Source organism: Oncorhynchus nerka, linkage group LG3 (genome assembly GCF_034236695.1).
Source record: "Oncorhynchus nerka isolate Pitt River linkage group LG3, Oner_Uvic_2.0, whole genome shotgun sequence".
Lineage (NCBI taxonomy): Eukaryota > Metazoa > Chordata > Actinopteri > Salmoniformes > Salmonidae > Oncorhynchus > Oncorhynchus nerka.
Window position 1 is genome coordinate 19,591,334 of NC_088398.1, and position 19,467 is coordinate 19,610,800.

General features: G+C 43.8%; 2 protein-coding genes across 5 annotated transcripts in view; both read left to right on the forward strand.

The window, feature by feature from the left end:
* Positions 1 to 3,495: 3,495 nt before the first annotated feature.
* Positions 3,496 to 6,785, forward strand: LOC115103858 (elongator complex protein 6). The gene is made up of 7 exons (XM_029624863.2): positions 3,496 to 3,959; positions 4,047 to 4,125; positions 4,332 to 4,402; positions 4,571 to 4,695; positions 5,025 to 5,223; positions 5,848 to 6,006; positions 6,122 to 6,785. The coding sequence occupies exons 1-7, from the start codon at positions 3,906 to 3,908 to the stop codon at positions 6,242 to 6,244; spliced, it is 810 nt and encodes a 269-aa protein (XP_029480723.1). The 5' UTR covers positions 3,496 to 3,905; the 3' UTR covers positions 6,245 to 6,785.
* A 133-nt stretch (positions 6,786 to 6,918) lies between these two features.
* LOC115103823 (sterol regulatory element-binding protein cleavage-activating protein-like) overlaps positions 6,919 to 19,467 on the forward strand; it is a 28,572-nt gene continuing 16,023 nt past the window's right edge. Inside the window, exons 1-5 of one of the 4 annotated variants that reach the window (XM_065009435.1) lie at positions 6,919 to 7,100; positions 13,196 to 13,402; positions 16,301 to 16,421; positions 16,629 to 16,786; positions 16,897 to 17,117. In XM_065009435.1, the coding sequence (XP_064865507.1) occupies positions 13,281 to 13,402; positions 16,301 to 16,421; positions 16,629 to 16,786; positions 16,897 to 17,117 (622 nt within the window). In that variant the 5' untranslated portion in view covers positions 6,919 to 7,100; positions 13,196 to 13,280. Of the gene's footprint in view, positions 7,101 to 7,150; positions 11,375 to 12,270; positions 12,419 to 13,195; positions 13,403 to 16,300; positions 16,422 to 16,628; positions 16,787 to 16,896; positions 17,118 to 19,467 lie in introns of those variants that run through there. The other 3 variants (XM_029624820.2, XM_029624792.2, XM_029624801.2) reach the window with 3 other exon arrangements.

Consider the following 19,467-nt stretch of genomic DNA (forward strand, 5'->3'; position numbering starts at 1 on the left):
CAGAAGGTGTCGTATGCTGAGACAGTGAAGAAAGTATAGGAAGGTGGGTCATGGTTGAGGGATCCTGAGAGGATCCCTGTGAGTTGTAGATCTGTGCCACCACAGAGGGATGGGCCAACTAGTGTTATTCAGTACCAGTCAAAAGTTTGGACACACCTACTCATTCAAGGGTTTTTCTTTATTTTTACTATTTTCTACATTGTAGAACAGTAGTGAAGACATCCAAACTATGAAATAACACATATGGAATCATGTAGTAACCAAAATAACCCGTGTTAAACAAATCAAAACATATTTCAAGTTTGAGATTCTTCAAAGTAGCCACTCTTCGCCTTGATGACAGCTTTGCACAATGCTTTTCCAACAGTCTTGAAGGAGTTCCTACATATGCCGAGCACTTGTTGGCTACTTTTCCTTCACTCTGCGGTCCAACTCATCCCAAACCATATCAATTGGGTTAAAGTCGGTTGATTGTGGAGGCCAGGTCATCTGATGCAGCACTCCATCACTCTCGCTCTTGGTCAAATAGCCCTTATACAGCCTGGAGGTGTGTTGGGTCATTGTGCTGTTGAAAACAAATTATAGTCCGACTAAGCGCAAACCAGATGGGATGGCGTATCGCTGCAAAATGCTGTGGTACCAATACTGGTTAAGTGTGTCTTGAATTCTAAATCATTCACAAACAGTGTCACCAGCATAGCACACCCAAAACCATCACACATCTTCCATGCTTCACGGTGGGAACCACACATGCGAAGATCATCTGTTTACCTAGTCTGCGTTTCACAAAGACACGGTAGTTGGAACCAAAAATCTCAAATTTGGACTCATCAGACCAAAGGACATATTTCCACTGGTCTAAGGTCGATTGCCCTTTCTTTCTTAGCCCAAGCAAGCCCCTTCTTCTTATTGGTGTCCTTTAGTAGTGGTTTCTTTTCAGCAATTTGACCATGAAGGCCAAATTCATGCTGTCTCCTCTGAACAGTTGATGTTGAGATGTGTCTGTACTTGAACTCTGCAAAGCATTTATTTGGGCTCCAATTTCTGAGACTGGTAACTCTAATGAACATATCCTCTGCAGCAGAGGTAACGCTGGTTCTTCCTTTCCTGAAACTGAGAGACAGTTTCATCATTGCGCTTGATTGTTTTTGCAACTGTACTTGAAGAAACATTCAGTTTTTAAAATTTTCCGGATTGACTGACCTTCATGTCTTAAAGTAATGATGGGCTGTCATTTCCCTTTGCTTATTTGAGCTGTTCTTGCCATAATATGGACCTGGTCTTTTACCAAATAGGGCTATCTTCTGTATACCATACCTTGTCACAAAACAACTGATTGGCTCACACACATTAAGAAGGAAAGGAAAATTCCACAAATGAACTTTTAACAAGGCACACATTCCAGATGACTACCTCATGAAGCTGGTTGAGAGAATGCCAAAGAGTGTGGAAAGCTGTCATCAAGGTAAAGGGTGGCTACTTTGAAGAATCTCAAATAAACAAATCAAAATATATGTTATAACATTTTTTTGGTTACTACATGATTCCATATGTGTTATTTCATGGTTTTGATGTCTTCACTATTATACTACCATGTAGAAAATAGTAAAAATAAAGAAAAACCCTTGAATGAGTAGGTGTGTCCAAACTTTTGACTGGTACTGTATGCTTCAGTAAGGTTGGCTTCTTAGCATTCATAGCAATGCTTATCAATTGTACTGCAGAAATAGAACATACATCACAGAAAATATATGTTGTAGTGACAGATGTCACTAGATGTTGTAGTGACAGATGTTGTAGTGACAGATGTCACTAGATGTTGTCGTGACAGATGTTGTAGTGACAGATGTCACTAGATGTTGTCGTGACAGATGTTGTAGTGACAGCTGCAGAGAAGTATTTTGGCATACAAGATCTGATTTCAGAAGAGTTTACAGGAGGTGTTGAGTGGTGGTGTCCCTTCCTCCCAGACCGTTGGTATGGTGCAAGAACAGATAGGGCTTAAGTAGTGGAATGGGGTCGTAGATTTTTAATGTGTATGATTAGTTTAAAATGTTGTATCACAAAGTAAAGATTTATAATGGATTTATATTATAGTTGGGTTGGGGGCGGTAATGCAACATATTGGATGCCACCCGCCGTTAAACTCCAACGAAGAAGAAGAAGGGGTCCATATGGAGATTGTGACAGCTGGCTAAATGGCATCCCTTGAGAAGGCAAGAACAAGATGCATGTCAGGGAAGTGTATGATTATCATAAGGAGTCGTATACTTGGAATAAGGAGGCGCAATGGAGGGAAAAGGGAGGCAGAGGAGGTCTAAGAGAGAGAGGGAGGAAGAGGGTGAGCTTGAGTCTGTTAAAAATAGTGGGGAAAAGGGAGATGGTTTGTTAAAGTGGAATGGTAGAAAGTGTAAGTAGAGTGACCTGAAGACAGGAGGAGAAATGGAAGTGAATAAAGTCAAAGTATCGGAGGTGGTAGGTGTGGTGAAGTTTTCGGAGATTGAGCCTTGCACCGAGGGTCAGGATAAAGATGGAGTGAAGTTTTTGGAAAAAGTGGACCCTTGCCTTTTGGCTGATCCATTTGTGGTTTCAGGGTGGGTGAAAACAGAGTTGGGTGCTGTGGAATCGGAGAGGATAACCAGAAGTGGTCTTGTGATAATTGTTTGTGTTACTGCTGGTCAGAGGGAGAAGGCGTTCTGCTTCAAACGAATGGAGGCAAGAAATGTGAATTGTTATGCTCTCAAGAAAAGGGCGCCATTGAAAATAGTGATTACTGGGGTAGCAGTAAATATAAAAGTTGACCAACTGAAGGGGAAAATTCCCGGTGTTTGTGATGCTCGTCATTTGGTACAACGCAGACTGGGTGACGTGAGTGGTGAAAGAGAAAAGTCATTGTCTGTTCTTTTAAGTTTTTATGTTGAGTCTTTGCCCGACAAAGTGATGTTAGTATAGATAAGTTATCCTGTATGAGTTTTTGTGCCGAATACATTACGTTGTTACAGGTGTCAAGCTTATGGGCATGTGGCAGCAGTGTGTAGGAGGGTGTTTCCTAGGTGTGAGAAGTGTGCAGAAGGGCACGAGACAAAGGAAAGTGTAGCATTGAGGAAAGTAGTGGTATGTGTTAATTGTATGGGTGTATCAACTGTATTGCATGTATGGAAAGTAAATCACAGAAAATGTAAGTTGTGGTGGCAGCTACAGTGAGGTATTTGGGTGTGCGAGACTTGACATCAGAAGAGTTGCAGGGTGTGTTAAGTGGTGGTGTCCCATCCTTTCAGGTTGTTGGCCTGAGGTAGAACTAAATATATTTAAATAGTGGAGTAGGGAGATTTTTGGGCGGAATGTACTTTTAGAAGGTAGGGTATTTGTTTATTTGTTTCAAGCAAAGTATAAGGGAGTTGTACTCCAGTCTAGTAGGTGGCGGTAATGCAATTATTGGATGCCAACCGCCGTTAAACTTCATCGAAGAAGAAGTCGAAACGCTTTTCACATACTCAGATTGTCCCTCTCTCCGTGCAGTAGAAACTACGGTCGTGTATCATGCTACTTTTTCACAACAAACATTCGGAAAAAGAAGTAGCTATGAATAGGGAATTGTTTTGAACATATTCAATTAATGTAGTTATTATTGATGAAAAGGTACTTTGAGTTGTTGTGATTTGTCCTGGATAACGCAAAAAATAAATTCGTGTCAATAATCTAGCCAACTTCATAGCCTCCCTCGACAGTCTGCACTACTACTGTAGCTAGCTAAATGTACTTTCCTGGTAGTGTTAAACTTTCATATGTAAAGACATTGGTTAAGATATCTAGCTAGCTAGATAATACTTTATTAATAGCTAACTAGCAACTCACCAGAAGACATCCAAAGATTCGTATGAGATAAATCTTCATCCCTTCTCAAGATGTTTGCAGAGCTCAACAGTATTCTCAATACTAGTCCTGACAGCTTCAAGCCGGTAACCCTAACCTCACCTCTAACCGTAACCAATTTAAACCCTTATGCCTAATCCTAACCTTTGGATTTATGTGTGTTTTTTTTACAGGGAGAGTTTATTTTAGTGTCTGACAAACATACAGACGCGTCCTTCCTCATTCACCATTTCCTCTCCTTTTATTTACGAGGTGAGGATTTATGTGAGTGGACTGATGTCTAGTTGACTGATACTTGTCTGTAACACCATGCCCTCTATTGATGTTGACTGTAGTGTTAGGTGAAAAGACAATAATAGAGGGAACCAAGTTGTGTACTATGATGCACTCTCATAAGTGGTCAAAAATCAAATCTGTTGATGCCAGACGTGCTCAGAATTTTTTTGTGTGATTTACAGCGGGCTGTAAGGTGTGTTTCCTGGGTCTTGTGCAGTCCTTCAGTCACTACAGTGCAATCAGTCAACGGTTGGTGAGTATACTTATCCTCCAAAACGCTGGGTTAAACTTCCCCCCAGCCCCCCTTATACATACTGTGCAAGTAAATGACTTTACAGTTGTGTATGATTTGCTGTTGCTTGGTGGAGATGTATTAACTACATTTTGTATGGGTTCTTTCATTGTGTTCCATGTTAATCAGGGTGTGAGTTTGACCCAGGCAAGGGAGAAAGGGCAGCTGGTGTTCCTAGAGGGACTAAAGGAATCCTTGGGGGTACTGCTTCAGGGGGAGTCCAGCAAAGGAACCCGGACAATGGACTTCCTCAGGTACCACCTGCCTGTAGTGTTGACTTCGATTAAGCCTACTCCTGGACTAAAAAGCATGTTCATTCAGTGCAGAAGCTCCATTGAAAGTGATTTTTGGTCCTACAATATCATAGACTTTATCTGGTTCTGGGAATCCAATATGTATTGTTTGACACACTCATACACCTTTTTTTCTGATGTAATCGAAGCAGTTAATGATAGTATGAATCTGAAAATCTCTTCATGCTTCATTTATCTCCCCCTCTATGTCCCCTTTCTTTCTTTGTCTCTCATCCCTCGCCCCCTCAATCTTTCTCCCTGTCTCTCTGTTCCCTTCCACCTCTCCACAGAGATCCCAGTTCCGGCCTGCGGGGTCTATATGACTTTGTGCGGGACAATGTAAGGGGGGCAGTGGGTGGAGCTGAGGAGTGGGGTCCCCCTGTGCTCCTGGTGGATGACCTCAGTGTGGTCCTGAGTCTGGGGGTCAGTGTTGGGGCGGCGCTGGACTTCAGTCATTACTGCAGAGCCACTGTCTGCTCTGAGCTGCAGGTCAGATAATACAGTATATCACATTTTACATTTACATTTGAGTCATTTAGTGGACGCTCTTATCCAGAGCAACTTAGTTTGTGCATTTATCTTAAGATAGCTAGGTGGGACCACCACATTACACAGTCATAGTAAGTACATTTTCCTCAAAGTAGAAAGGGTGGGGGGCTGTGGGATGATTTAAGATACTCTTTGAAGAGGTAGGGTTTTAGATGTTTTTGGAAGATGGGAAGGGTGTCTGCTGTCCTAGCTCTAGGGGGAAGCTGGTTCCACCATTGGGGTACCAGGACAGAGAAGAGCTTGGACTGGGTGGGAGTTGCTCTCCCATAGGGGTGAGAGGGCCAAGAGACCAGATGAGGCAGAACGGAGTGCTCGGGTTGGGGTGTAGGGTTTGGGCATAGCCTGAAAGTAGAGATGGGCAGTTCCTCTTGCTGCTCCATAGGCAAGTACAATAATTTTGTAGTGGATGCGAGCTTCGGCTGGAAGCTAGTGGAGTGTTCAGGTGAGCGGTGTGACATGGGAGGCGCACGCTATCACAAGCTCGCTGTCTCTCCATTGTCTGACTCTGTTCAAATACTCACACACATTCCTCTATCTACTATCCCTTTCCCTTTTGATCTGCAGGGCAGCATGGTGATGTTGGTGCGATGTGAGGCAGAAGAAGAAGAGGAGAGTGATGATGAAGGCTCAGAGCGGCTCCTGAGGGGCCTTATACACCAGTGCAGCCTCACACTCCAAGTACAGGGTCTTCCCACTGGCTACTGCAGGGACATCCACGGACAAGTCAGATGGATTACATTATTTGTGTGTGTGTGTGTGATTAAGAGAGAAAGAGATTGCATGTTATATGTAGTAGAAAACTGTTAAACGCATTAAGCTGAACCGTACTGTGTTTCAGGTGGAAGTGTGCTGGCGAGGACAATGTGATAAGCAGCAGGCCCAGAAGAAACTCTTCCAGTACAAGGTCCATGACAAGGGGGCTTCCTTTTTCGCCAGGGGGATGTCCAGTGCAGTCCTTTGAGCCCTCAATGCCTCCCTTCCCTCACCTCTCAGTCACATGGCTCTCTGGGCTCAGCCATAGAGAATGATAGAGACCTCTAGTGGCCTCTAGTGGCCAAAAGGCTATATTATCATGGGCGGCTATTGGACCTCCGCCATTTTAAAGTAGTCAACCTCATGGAACTTCCAACTTCATTGGCTGATCCCTCCTGGTGACTGTTGGAATCATGTCCAATTGGGTCATCAGAAGGGATCAGTCAATTGTGAAGAAGAAAATGGACTACTTCAAAATGGAGATGCCTTAATGGAGCTGCCTATGCTGTCATATATGTAATGGCACAGCTACAAAGATGGTCATGATCATGAAACAGGTCGGGATCAGTTTTGAACTGGAGATGTGGTATTGAACTGAACATTGGATTTCCGCTTTAAAACCAACCCAGCAGATGCATTGCAAAGCTGACATAGGAAGCCTGGGTGAATAGGTAATTTCTCAAGCGACATGTGAACTGACCTGACTAGGTTGCACTTGTGTTATACAAAACAATAAACGGCACATTTAAGACCAGTGTAAGAGTTTTTTGGGGCGTTGTTGGTCATGAAAGTAAAATACTGTGTGGTTTACAGTAGTAAAACACGTTTTCAATAATATCCAGCGGGTGTCGCTATATCCTCATGCTTTCCTGTCTTGGGTGAAGTAAAGGGTGAGAGGTCGACAATTCACGCTGCTGATGAAAATACACAGTGGTGACATGGTTCTGTTGATGCAGTCAGTTTTTTCCAGTTAAGTTACTATAATAAGGAGGTTAAGACCGTACACGAATAGCTCCTGCATAGCAGGACCAGCACTCGACGAAGACACAAAGTTATTCAGCCAGGCAAGTCAAGTGTAACGTAGTAGTTAGTAGCTAGTTAACTTTGGTGTGTGTTAACTTCGGTAGCTAATTGACTCGATTAGCCAGCAAAGCGGTCCATAATAATCTTTAAACTAGCTAACGAAGTTAGACGGGTAGAACCTAGATTGAAGATATATTTTTTCGACCTAGGGTAGAACTTATCTGTGTTTGGCGGGGGGATGAACGCGGGACTCGCCATTAGGTGTTTTTTGGTAGCTAACGTTATAGCCAGCGAAGTTCGCTTAACTAATAGCTATAAACAGACTGGCATTACTCGGCAAATCGCTAGGTAATGTGATTATCTAATTGCTAGCTGCCTGCCATACTATCAGCGTAAGGTCAACAACCCTGCCTTGCTGTCATGGATACGTTGCTGGTGTTGGTTGGCATCATTCAGCAAAGTGTTAACAAGCATTTACCATATCTGCTAACAGAAGCTAGCTAACGACGTTACGCTTGATTCAAGCGTTGAAGCTGATTTTACAACGTTCCAAATTGCAGAATTATGGATTAACATTGTTTTTGACATTTCAGTTGTATATGGTAATACGAAGGAAGTAAATATTGGCTAGGTAGTGGCATTCAAATTAAGTTGCCCTGCATTCGCTAACGTTAGCAAGCTAAGTAGCACCTGTTAAAGCTAACGCTACTGGTGACTCGTTTGACAGCGCGCCCTCGGGAGGCCTGTAAAAGTTTGTTCTCATGGCAGAAATTAACACCAATTATTCACCCATTTAATTAATGACCATTAATCTAAGCATTGGGAAAACTTTCACACAATTGATTTGAATGAGATCATGTGCAGGGATATTTATTGTGTTGCATCACCATCGCCACCCTCACCTACTGTGTTCACAGACGAGGGTGACAGTGTTTCTGAATTATGTTTTAGCAGTAGTACTAACTAATTGGTACCAAATTGTGAAATTAAAATGTAGTTAATTTTTTTTCTGTCTGGGGAATTTATATTGTTACAGAGCTGCGCCACACCAATTGGTTAACGTTGACCAAATGCAATTTGATTGGTCAACAGCTATACATTAAGTAACTGTGTATTTGGGCCTTTGTCACTAAAATTGCTTTGACATTTGAAAACGGTCTGTTTTGTAGGCCTGGCCCAAACTTGTGTACTCTGTCACCTCTGGCTGCATCGCAAATGGCCTAAAACATACTGTTGAGGTGCGAACTTGTTAAGCACATTTGTATTCCTGAACTTATTTAGTCTTGCCATAACAGTGGTTGAGTACTTATTGACTCAAGACATTTCAGCTTTCTTTTTAAATTACATTTGTAAAAATGTCAAAAAACATAATTCCACTTTGACATTATGGAGTATTGTGTAAGAAAACTTTATTTCTCTCCAACTTTGTGCACACATTTGTTTACATTCCTGTTAGTGAGCATGTTTTTCTTTGCTAAAATAATCCACCCACCTGACTGGTGTGGCATATCAATAAGATGATTAAAAAGCATGATCATTACACAGGTGCACATTGTGCTGGGGACAAAAGGCCACTCTAAAATGTGCAAGTTTTGTCACACCATACAATGCCAAAGATGTCTTAAGTTGAGGGAGTGTGTAATTGGCATCCTGACTGCAGGAATGTCCATCAGAGCTGTTGCCAGAGAATTTAATTTGAATTTCTCTGCCGTAAGCACAAGAAGTTCTGTTTTAGAGAATTTGGCAGTATGTCCAACCGGCCTCAACCGCAGATGGCGTTGTGTGGGCGAGCAGTTTGCTGACGTTAACGTTGTGAACAGAGTGCCCTATGGTGGCGATGGGGTTATGGTATGGGCAGGCATAAGTTACGGACAACAAACACAATTACATTTTATCGATGGCCATTTGAATGCACAGAGATCCTGTGACAATCCTGAGGCCAATTGTCGTGCCATTCATCCACTGCCATCACCTCATGTTTCAGCATAATAATATACGGCCCCCTGTCGCAAGGATCTGTAATCAATTCCTGGAAGCTGAAAATGCCCCAGTTCTTCTATGACCTGCATACTTACCAGACATGTCACCTGTTGAGCATGTTTGGGATGCTCTAGATCAAGGTGTACGACGGCCTGTTCCAGTTCCTACCAATATCCAGCAACTTCACACACGCCATTGAAGAGGAGTGGGACAACATTCCACAATCAACAGCCTGATCAACTCAATGCGACAGAGATGTCGTGCTGCATGAGGCAAATGGTGGTCACACCAGATACTGACCAGTTTTCTGATCCACACCCTACTACCCTTTTTTAAGTGTACACTATATATACAAAAGTATGTGGACACCCCTTTAAATTAGTGGATTTTGCTAATTCAGCCACAACTGTTTGGTGAAGGAGGAATAATGGTCTGGAGCTGTTTTCATGGTTTGGGCTAGGCTCCTTAGTTCCAGTAAAGGGAAATATTAACCCAACAGCATACAATGCTGTTCTAAATGATTCTGTGCTTCCAACTTTGTGGCAACAGCTTGGGGAAGGCCTTTCCTGTTTCAGCATCACAATGCCCCTGTGCACAAAGCGAGGTCCATACAGAAATAGTTTGTAGAGATCGGTGTGGAAGAACTTGACTGGCCTGCACAGAGCCCTGACCTCAACCCCATCGAACACATTTTGGATGAATTGGAACGCCGACTCTGAGCCAGACCTAATTGCCCAACATCAGTGCCCAACCTCACTAATGCTCTTGTGGCTGAATGGAAGCAAGTCCACACAGCAATGTTCCAACATCTAATGGAAAGCCTTCCCAGAAGAATGGAGGCTGTTATAGCAGCAACTGGGGGGACCAACTCCATATTAATGCCCTTGATTTTGGAATGAGATGTTTGACGAGCAGGTGCCCACATACTTTGGTCATGTAGTGTTTCTGTGACCAACAGATGCATATCTGTATTCCCAGTTGTGAAATTCATAGATTAGGGTCTAATCATTTTATTTAAATGAACTGTTTTCTTTATATGAACTATAACTTGGTAAAATTGTTGAATTTGTTGTATGTTGCATTTTATATTTTTGTGTGTGATATATATATATATATATAATCTATATGCATACATACACAGTACTAGGCAAAGTTTGGACACACCTACTCATTCAAGGGTTTTTCTTAATTCTTACTATTTTCTACATTGTATAATAATAGTGAAGACATCCAAACTAGGAAAAAACACATGGAATCATGTCGTAACCAAAGAAGTGTTAAACAAATCAAAATATATTTTATATTTGAGATTCTTCAAAGTAGCCACCCTTTGCCTTTGACAGCTTTGCATACTCTTGGCATTCTCTCAACCAGCTTCATGACAGAGTGATCTCCAGCCTTGTCCTCGTCAACACTCACACCTGTGTTAACGACAGAATCACTGACATGACATGATGTCAGCTGGTCCTTTTGTGGCAGGGCTGAAATGCAGTGGAAATGCTTTTTGGGGATTCAGTTCATTTGCATGGCAAAGAGGGACTTTGCAATTAATCTGATCACTCTTCATAACATTCTGGAGTTTTTGCAAAAAAAAGGTTGCTTATAAAATGACCTGCTGGACAAAAAAGTTAAATATCAACTTATTGACATTTTGTACACTTTGACATTTTCAGACACACTTCTCCCATTCATTCACCTACTATATGTTTCATGCATGTTTATAACACACAGATCCACACATTCACATTGTATACAGTTTTCTTTAAAAAAAGCAGATATTTTATTCAACTCCGTATGTGAATGTTAAGGAGTTTTGTTTTTTTGCGCAATACACGACGTAGGCCCACTGATTTTCCATTTAAATATTAATTGTGTCTCATCACTAAAGCCTTTATGACGGGTCGCTCAACGTTTTCATTGTAGATTTTGGACCGGGTTTTTGCCATTTTCAATTATATAATAATGGTTACTGATTGACTGGGCAGTTTGCTCCCTGTGTGTTTGTAAATTGGTGGCTGTAAATTAGTTATGTCGCAATAAAGCCTGCAGGCATTAGTCTCAGCTGACATTGACTCAAGAATGGTCTGTACAGTTATGGGGCATTAGAGTTGAGGAGCAAGTACTCAGTTCACTATGGGAGAAGTGAGCTGAAATACCATCTTGCTGCTTCTCAATGCAGCCTAAAATCTCTGCATTTATGGTGCTACTTGCCAGGAGTCTTAGCTTTTGTACGTTGGGTTTTAAGACCCCTTACACAGGTGTGGATCATGGCAATGGACTGTATAGGATCCAGCGATGCCTTCAAACTGGGGATTTTAGGAAGCATCGTTAGGAGGTAAGCATTTATTTGGTTTACTTCAGGCACACTCTTCTTCCGAGCAGCATATGATGAAATCTTAAGCCTAGTCTTGTGTAACTCTGTTACCAATTCCTCCATGAGCTAGCTAACATGTTTCTGAGAGAAGCGTGTCTGCACATTTGTTGGAAAATGTAGTCTACCGGTACGCACCATTTCACTTCTATTCATCTTATTTTCATTTCCTGGGAACTTGCAACTAGAAAAACATGTCTACAGTACACACAGGCTACTATGTAAAGAAGAGGTTTATGGTTTCGAGAGGCATTTTTGTCCCTGACTTTCTCACACATGTGCTTTTGGAACATAATGACATGCTCTGTTTTGTCAGAAACTGTATTGTTTGCTGTATGAGTGGTTAAACAGTTAGGCCTACTGAAGGTGAACTGCTGCCCCCTCCCTGAGCTGGGCTACTGGAATCCATAGTGGCACATGTCTCATGTCTTGGCATCATAAAGTCTCTGTGGTATTTCTGGCTGGGTACAGTCGTTTTTGTTGTTGTCTTAAAATGCCTCATAGTCTGAGGTATGCACTGACTCACTATCATGTGCAGACTGACTTGACTGCCTGCCTGATGTGTGTACAGAGTGTTACCTGTTAAGTCTGCCTCACCCGTGTAGCTGCAGGATGGAGAGACTAGGGGAAAAGAGGTAGAGAGGGTGGGGGCGTAGACCTGTTAAGTCTGCCTCACCCGTGTAGCTGCAGGTTGGAGAGACTAGGGGAAAAGAGGTAGAGAGGGTGGGGGCGTAGACCTGTTAAGTCTGCCTCACCCGTGTAGCTGCAGGATGGAGAGACTAGGGGAAAAGAGGTAGAGAGGGTGGGGGCGTAGACCTGCGAGCGTCGTCGTGGCGTTTCCTATCCCGGATTAACTCACTGACGGAGATGATGTTGAGCACCTGCCAACTCGGGCCTCGCTTTCCTGCACCACAACACCAGGGAAGGACCGAGGAGATAGACGCCCAGGGCATAATGGGACCTACAGGCTAGATATCAGGTCAATATGTAGAGCAAAGTAGAAATGGGGTGAGTCAAGGCATTCGAGGTCTCTTTGATTAAATTCAACCCTCGGTTTACCCTCTACCCATTGTGTTGGTATGTGTGTTGTGCTGCCTGCTGTGTTTACTGTATATAGAGTATTTATAGTGGAAGATCAAGCCGCTCCAGAGGTAGGCTAAATTCCCCAGAGGAATGTTTCCAGAGTTCTCAGGGGGTAGAGCTGAGCCAGTCAATCACACTTTGGCTGTGGTGCCTGGAATAGGACTCTGTTGTTTTAAGCCAAGGATCTCCGTGAAACCTTTTAAAATCTGGTGCTTTTGGGGGACAAAGGCCAAACAGGCATGAGAGGCAGCCAAGCTTCCCTCTGAACAGGTACTGGGACAGAAATGCACTTTTTCCGATATCTATGGTGTTTCTGATGGGACAGGGAGTTAGAGGGCTTCTCTTTGGTTTCTGCAGTGTGTGGCCATACAGGGGTTTGAGGTGTTTTGTGTAATAAATTGGTAATAAGGCAGACCCGTCCAAAGCAACATGAACACAGGCTGCGTTCAACAGCAGCTGATTATGAGATGAGTGCCGAGTATCCTCCAGGGTTGAGGCCAATTCAAATTGAGGAAGTAAAATGGAATTACAATTCAATAATAGAAAAAAATACCTATGTTCATTGCTTTAATCCAAAGCTTTTGCATTTATTCATTTTAAATTCAAATCACTTCCTGAATTGACTGCATTCAATTTGAACCCCAACCCAGGTATCCTCTGAGTTTGTATTAACCCACACCTCTCGTCTCTGTGGTTCCCTAGGTCCCTGGATGCCCCGCGGCACTCGGTCCTCGCCCACCCGCGCACGGCGCCCCCCGATGGCCGGCAGCTGACCCCGCCCCCCAGGATGACGGTGAGAGAGCGGCTGCGGGAGAAGATCTCGGCGGCGTTCTACCGCCACGGGCTGCTGTGCGCATCCTATCCGGTGCCCATCATCCTCTTCACCTCCGCCAGTATCCTCGCCTGCTGGTAGGTCTGAGGAAGGGATGTGTGGATGGGGAGGGATGTTCTGGGGATGGGCTTTCTGGGGATGGGCATCTTCAAGAGATGATGTGAGTTCTTGTACTGCTTTCTCTGAACACGTTCATTGTTGGTTTAAGGCAAGTTGTGAAAGGATTGTATCTATTTTTTTATCAACATGGGCAGAGGTGAGATGGTAGGTCAGGAAAGAGAAGTGGATGGATGAAAATAAAAAAAAGAGGTAAACAACAGAGCTGGGAGAAAAAGGAGCAGACCCTGCAAAACCCAGTCAACTAAATGAAACGGCCGTAGCCATACACATAAATCAGCAGTCGGGAACAGAACACACACTTTTCCACCTCAGAGTTCCACATTAGAGGTCAACCCTGTCACAGATGAGAAGTCAGGACAGGATGGAACGAATACGTTACAGCATGGAACCGTGGAGGCAGCAGTGCAGTGCCAAAAGCACGGCTGGCTGACGGCTGCACTGAGTGCAGGGAATTAAGGGGGTGGGATCAGAGTTAAAAAGAGAGACACAGCAGAGGGCTGTGAGAAAGTGACCCCTGGAGAATAGGCCTATCTGTGTGTGCCTGGCCCTCCATCTGCCTCCCAGGAGGTGGGGGCTCCTGCTGCAAAACAAAAGCCCTTTGTGGCAGTACAGTGACCTTAGAGGGAGGGAGAGCGAGTGGGAGAGAGGGTGTAGTGTCCTCAAAGAGAAATCTGTATCCCGTGGCCCCGGGCCTAACAGGCTGCCAAAGAACCAGGATGAAAGAGTGTTAAAGCACTTACTGAGCAACACTGTCAGTCACGTCACTATTAAAAAAACACAAGCATTTCGCTACACCCGCAAAAACATCTGCTAAATATGTTTGTGACCAATAAGATTATATTTATTGTACTATACTTTGGAACTATGCAAGCTGCACATATTGATGTGGTGCAGGTCAGGATACGGAGTCAGTGTTTAGTGTGTAGAACACCCAGAAACGTTTCAGTGTGTTCAGTCCTCACATGAAAATCAATTTCCCAATGACCTGTTGGAATCTTTAGTTAATTATTCAAGAGGTTTGAAATGCTTTTGCTTGTCTTTGGAGGGTGGGCTACAACTTCTCAGCAATAGAGCTAGGCCTATACCCTTCTCAGTGGGGTAATAAAATAACACAATTGTAGATTTCCACTCACAAGGTCCGGATATTTATAGAACTAGGCGGCACAGAGATTTTAACTGGCTATGGTTGGCATTATCCAAATGTGTACCTACCTTCATCCCTTTGCTACAGTATTGCCAGGCTGTCATCATCATTTCCGGTCGTGGTAAAGTGTACCCAATGGCCTGACAGAGACAGACAAATGCAGCACTGTCACTCTGGCTGAATTTTGGAGGCGCCCTTGAACGTAATGGGCTTGTTGGTTTTCTTTGTGTGTGTGTGTTTTCTCATTTAAAATGAGTTTGTTTGCAGGGCAAACGGGCCCTAGAAAGTGGGCCCTGAGTGAAGATGATGACAAACTGGGATAAAAGGTTGTAGTTACCTACTCATGCATTAGGGTGGAATTAGTGGGCATTAGTTAGACTCATATTTTAAAAATACACCAGCAGTGGCTTCTTCTTTTTTCTCTCTTACAGACATTCTCACACTCAGGGATGCTTATATACACATATGTGTGTTATTATACTGAACAACAATATAAATGCAACATGTAAAGTGTTGGTTTCATGGGCTAAAATAAAAGATTGCACAAATTTGTTTACATCCCTGTTAGTGAGCATTACACCTTTGCCAAGATAATCCATCCACCCAACAGGTGTGGCATATCAAGAAGCTAATTAGACAGCATGCTCATTACACAGGTGCACCTTGTGCTGGGGACAATAAAAAGCCACTCTAAAATGTGCAGTTTTTTCACACAACACAATACCACAGATGTATTAAGTTTCGAGGGAGTGTGCAATTGGCCCACATTCTGCTTCTTCACATGTGGGATCGTCTGAGACCAGCCATCCGGACAGCTGATGAAACTGTGGGTTTGCAGAACCGAAGAATTTCTGCACAAACGGTCAGAAACCACCTCAGGGAAGCTCATATGCGTGCTCGTCATCCTCACCAGTGTCTTGACCTGACTGCAGTTTAGCATCGCAACCAACTTCAGTTGGCAAATGCTCACATTAGATATCTAATGCGGACAATGAACACAATCGCATTTTATCGATGGCGATTTCAATGCACAAGAGATCCTGAGGCACATTGTCGTGCCATTCATCCGCTGCAATCACCTCATTTTTCAGTATGATAATGCACAGCCCCATGTCGCAAGGATCTGTACACAATTCCTAGAAGCTGAAAAATTCCCAGTTCTTCCATGGCCCGCATACTCTCCAGACATGTCACCCATTGAGCATGTTTGGGATGCTCTGGAACGATGTGTACGGCAGCTTGTACCAGTTCCCTCCAATATCCAGCAACTTCGCAATGGCCTGATCAACTCTATGCTATGATGTCATGCTACATGAGGCAAATAATGGTCACACCAGATACTGACTGGTTTTCTGATCCACTCCCCTACCATTTCTTTTAAGGTATCTGTGACCAACTGATGCATATATGTGTTCCCAGTCATGAGAAATCCATAGATTAGGGCCTGAATTTATTTCAATTGACTGATTTCCTTATATGAACTGTAACTCAGTAAAATCTTTGAAATTGTTCCATATTGCATTTTTATGTTTTTGTTCAGTGTCCATACATTTAACTGTAAGGCAATGATCATTTTGGTAGAGGGTGTATATTTTAGTGCTGTAATAAGATTTCGCAATACTCAGGCCTGTAACTAATATTCAGACCCAACTGTCACTTATTCTCCAATCCCATGTTCTCCCATGTTGACGCTCTCTCCCCCCTCTCTCAGTTACCCCCTGCTGCGGCTGCCTCTGCCGGGAACCGGGCCGGTGGAATTCACCACACGGGTCCGAGATTACACCGTCCCTTCCCATGAGCCCCAGGGAGACCTCGGCGAGAGGCCTGACTGGGTAAGACTCTTGGTTAAAAGATCACCCCACTTACAGTACCTACATGGCTTGACTGTTGACATGGTACATTTGTAACATCATAATCTTTACAAACACCATTTGCATTGAATTCTTTGAAATACCAACTGAAAAAGGGACTGTAAAATAACTAACTCATTCGCTTCTCTGCCATGTTTTTCAAAACCCTCTATGGCTCTGTTCCTCCAGTATCGGGGTCCTCCGGTGGCCTACATCCAGCCGGTCCTGGTGAAGGCAGCTGTGTCTCCCTGGGACAGTACGCTGGTCCCTGTGGACGTGTTCCGCTCCCCACTGGGCCGCGTATTCAGCCTGCTGGAGGAGATCCGCAACCATGTACACAACGACGGGTATGGGAAACTACACACGCACATCCGATGTCTCTCCCCCACCTTTAGCTTTCTCTACCGTTTTAAAATGCACCTTGACTTGACCGGACTTACCTCTCGTCTCTTTGCAGTTCTGGGGTCAGGAGCTTAGAGGCGCTCTGCCTGCAGGTGACGGACCTGTTGCCGGGGTTACGGCGTATGCAGAGAGTGCTGCCGGAGCACGGTTGTCTGCTGGTCTCCCCCGGCAACTACTGGCAGAACCAGCGGGAGCTGTTTGACTCTGACCCCGACCTGCTGAAGACCGTCCACCAGCACGAACCCAAAGGACTGCACACCTCCGCCACACTGAGAGGTAGAGAGGGGAGGAAGGGACGGGAGGGGTGAGGTAAATGGAGGGCAGAGCAGAGGAAGAATGAGCTAATGCTCATTGAGCCCCAACCAGAGCGTGTGAGCAGAGCCGCTCATCGCTAATGGAGTGGTGCTCGATGTCCTTTCCTCTAAAAACCCGCTCCAAATTCGCTCCATTTATTAAAATCGCAATTTAGCCAACACCCATCTATTTTTGTGACTACCAGGACCTACAAATCAAATTGTATTTGTCACATGCGCCGAACACAACAGTAGACCTTACAGTGAAATGCTTACTTACAAGCCCTTAACCAACAATTCCGTTTTAAGAAAAATAAGTGTTAAAGTATTTGCTAGTGAAAAATAACATGATTTGAAGAGCAACAATAAAATGACAGTAGCGAGGCTATATTTAACTTTTATTTAACTAGGCAAGTCAGTTAATTAAGAACATATTTTTATTTACATCGACGGCCTATATACAAGGAGTACCGGTACAGAGTCAATGTGCAGGGGCACAGGTTAGTCTAGGTAATATGGGTAATATGTACATGTAGGTAGAGGTAAAGTAACTATGCATAGATAATAAACAGAGAGTAACAGCAGCGTGGGGGTGGGGGGTTCAATGCAAATAGTCCGGATAGCCTTTTGACTTGGGGGTAGCAGCTGTTAAGAAGCCTTTTGGACCTAGACTTGGCACTCTGGTACCGTTTGCAGTGCAGTAGCTGAGAGAACAGTCTATGACTAAGGTGACTGGAGTCTTTGGCATTTTTAGGGCCTTCCTCTGACACCACCTGGTATAGAGGTCCTGGATGGCAGGAAGCTTGGCCCCAGTGATGTACTGGGCCGTATGCACTACCCTCTGTAGTGCCTTGCGGTCGGAGGCCGAGCAGTTGCCATACCAGGCAGTGATGCAACTAGTCAGGATGCTCTCGTTGGCTGTAGAACTTTTTGAGGATCTGAGGACCCATGCCAACACGACTGTGTTGGTGTGTTTGGATAATGATAGTCATTGGTGATGTGGACACTAAGGAACGTGAAGCTCTCAACCTGCTCCACGAGAGCCTGATCGATGAGAATGGGGAAGTGCTCGGCCCTCCTTTTCCTGTAGTCCACAATCATCTTTGTCTTGATCACGTTGAGGGAGAGGTTGTTATTCTGGCACCACACTGCCAGGTCTCTGACCTCCTCCCTATAGGCTGTCTCATCGTTGTCGTCGGCAAACTTAATGGTGGTGTTGGAGTCGTGCTTGGCCATGTAGTCATGGGTGAACAGGGAGTACAGGAGGGGACTGAGCATGCATCCCTGAGGGGCCCCCATGGTGAGAATCAGCGTGGTGGATTTGTTGTCACCTACCCTTACCACCTGGGGGCGGCCCATCAGGAAGTCCAGGATCCAGTTGCAGAGGGAGGTGTTTAGTCCCAGGGTCCTTAGCTTAGTGATGAGCTTTGAGGGCACTATGGTGTACAAATGTTTTTTTAAAGTATTGAAACCAAACCATATGGATTTGAATGAAAGGTATTTGAATAAACATGTAAAGGTGAATGTAAGAAGCGAACATCGTTTAAAATAGGCTACATGTCATATTAAACAGCATATAAACACTCTAAATAGGTCAGGAGCCAGACAGGGAGCCTAAGAAGGAACAAAAATGAATTATTTAGGCTATTATTTCAATTATTTCAAGGCTATAGCTTATAAAGAAATACATTGTGAAGCATTTGTGAATGCGACACCAGGCTGTAGGGACATAAAGCGCTCAGCATTTAAATAACATTTAGTTGTATTAAATCATTATAGTCTGTTAATTGTACACTTAGGCTGTGACTTACTTATAATTAAATACAAATTACATGAAAAAATGCCTTATTACTCTGTCTACAGTGCCTTTTAATAAATGTTTTGGATACACGCCCGTCTGTGTCTTCGTGTGATGGTGCCTGGAGAGGTCAGCAGCAGAGAATTCCCTCTCCACGCTTGCAGAGCAACTGGGGATGTTAAACACCCTTTTGGCCACTCTTGCCAGCCTGAGCTGAGATGTTTTTAAAATGTTCTATCGGTAGGCCTAAAGGTTTTTAGGCAAAATAAACCAAGCAAAACGGAAATTGGGCCAAAATATTTATGGACTATTTTATAGATCTCTTTTAAGAGATCAGATTTTTTTTGTTTATAAATACTTTGCTACAATGACACACTAGTTATCTACAAACCTCGTTCCTTTCTTTCAGCATGTGCATGTAGTAAGTATACTATCATGCTTTCAGTTAACGTGTCAGATTCCACAATGATTCTGTAGTTGTAGACTACATCACCACACTCTCTCTCTTGCTTTTGGTCCTCATCTTTGTCAGTCA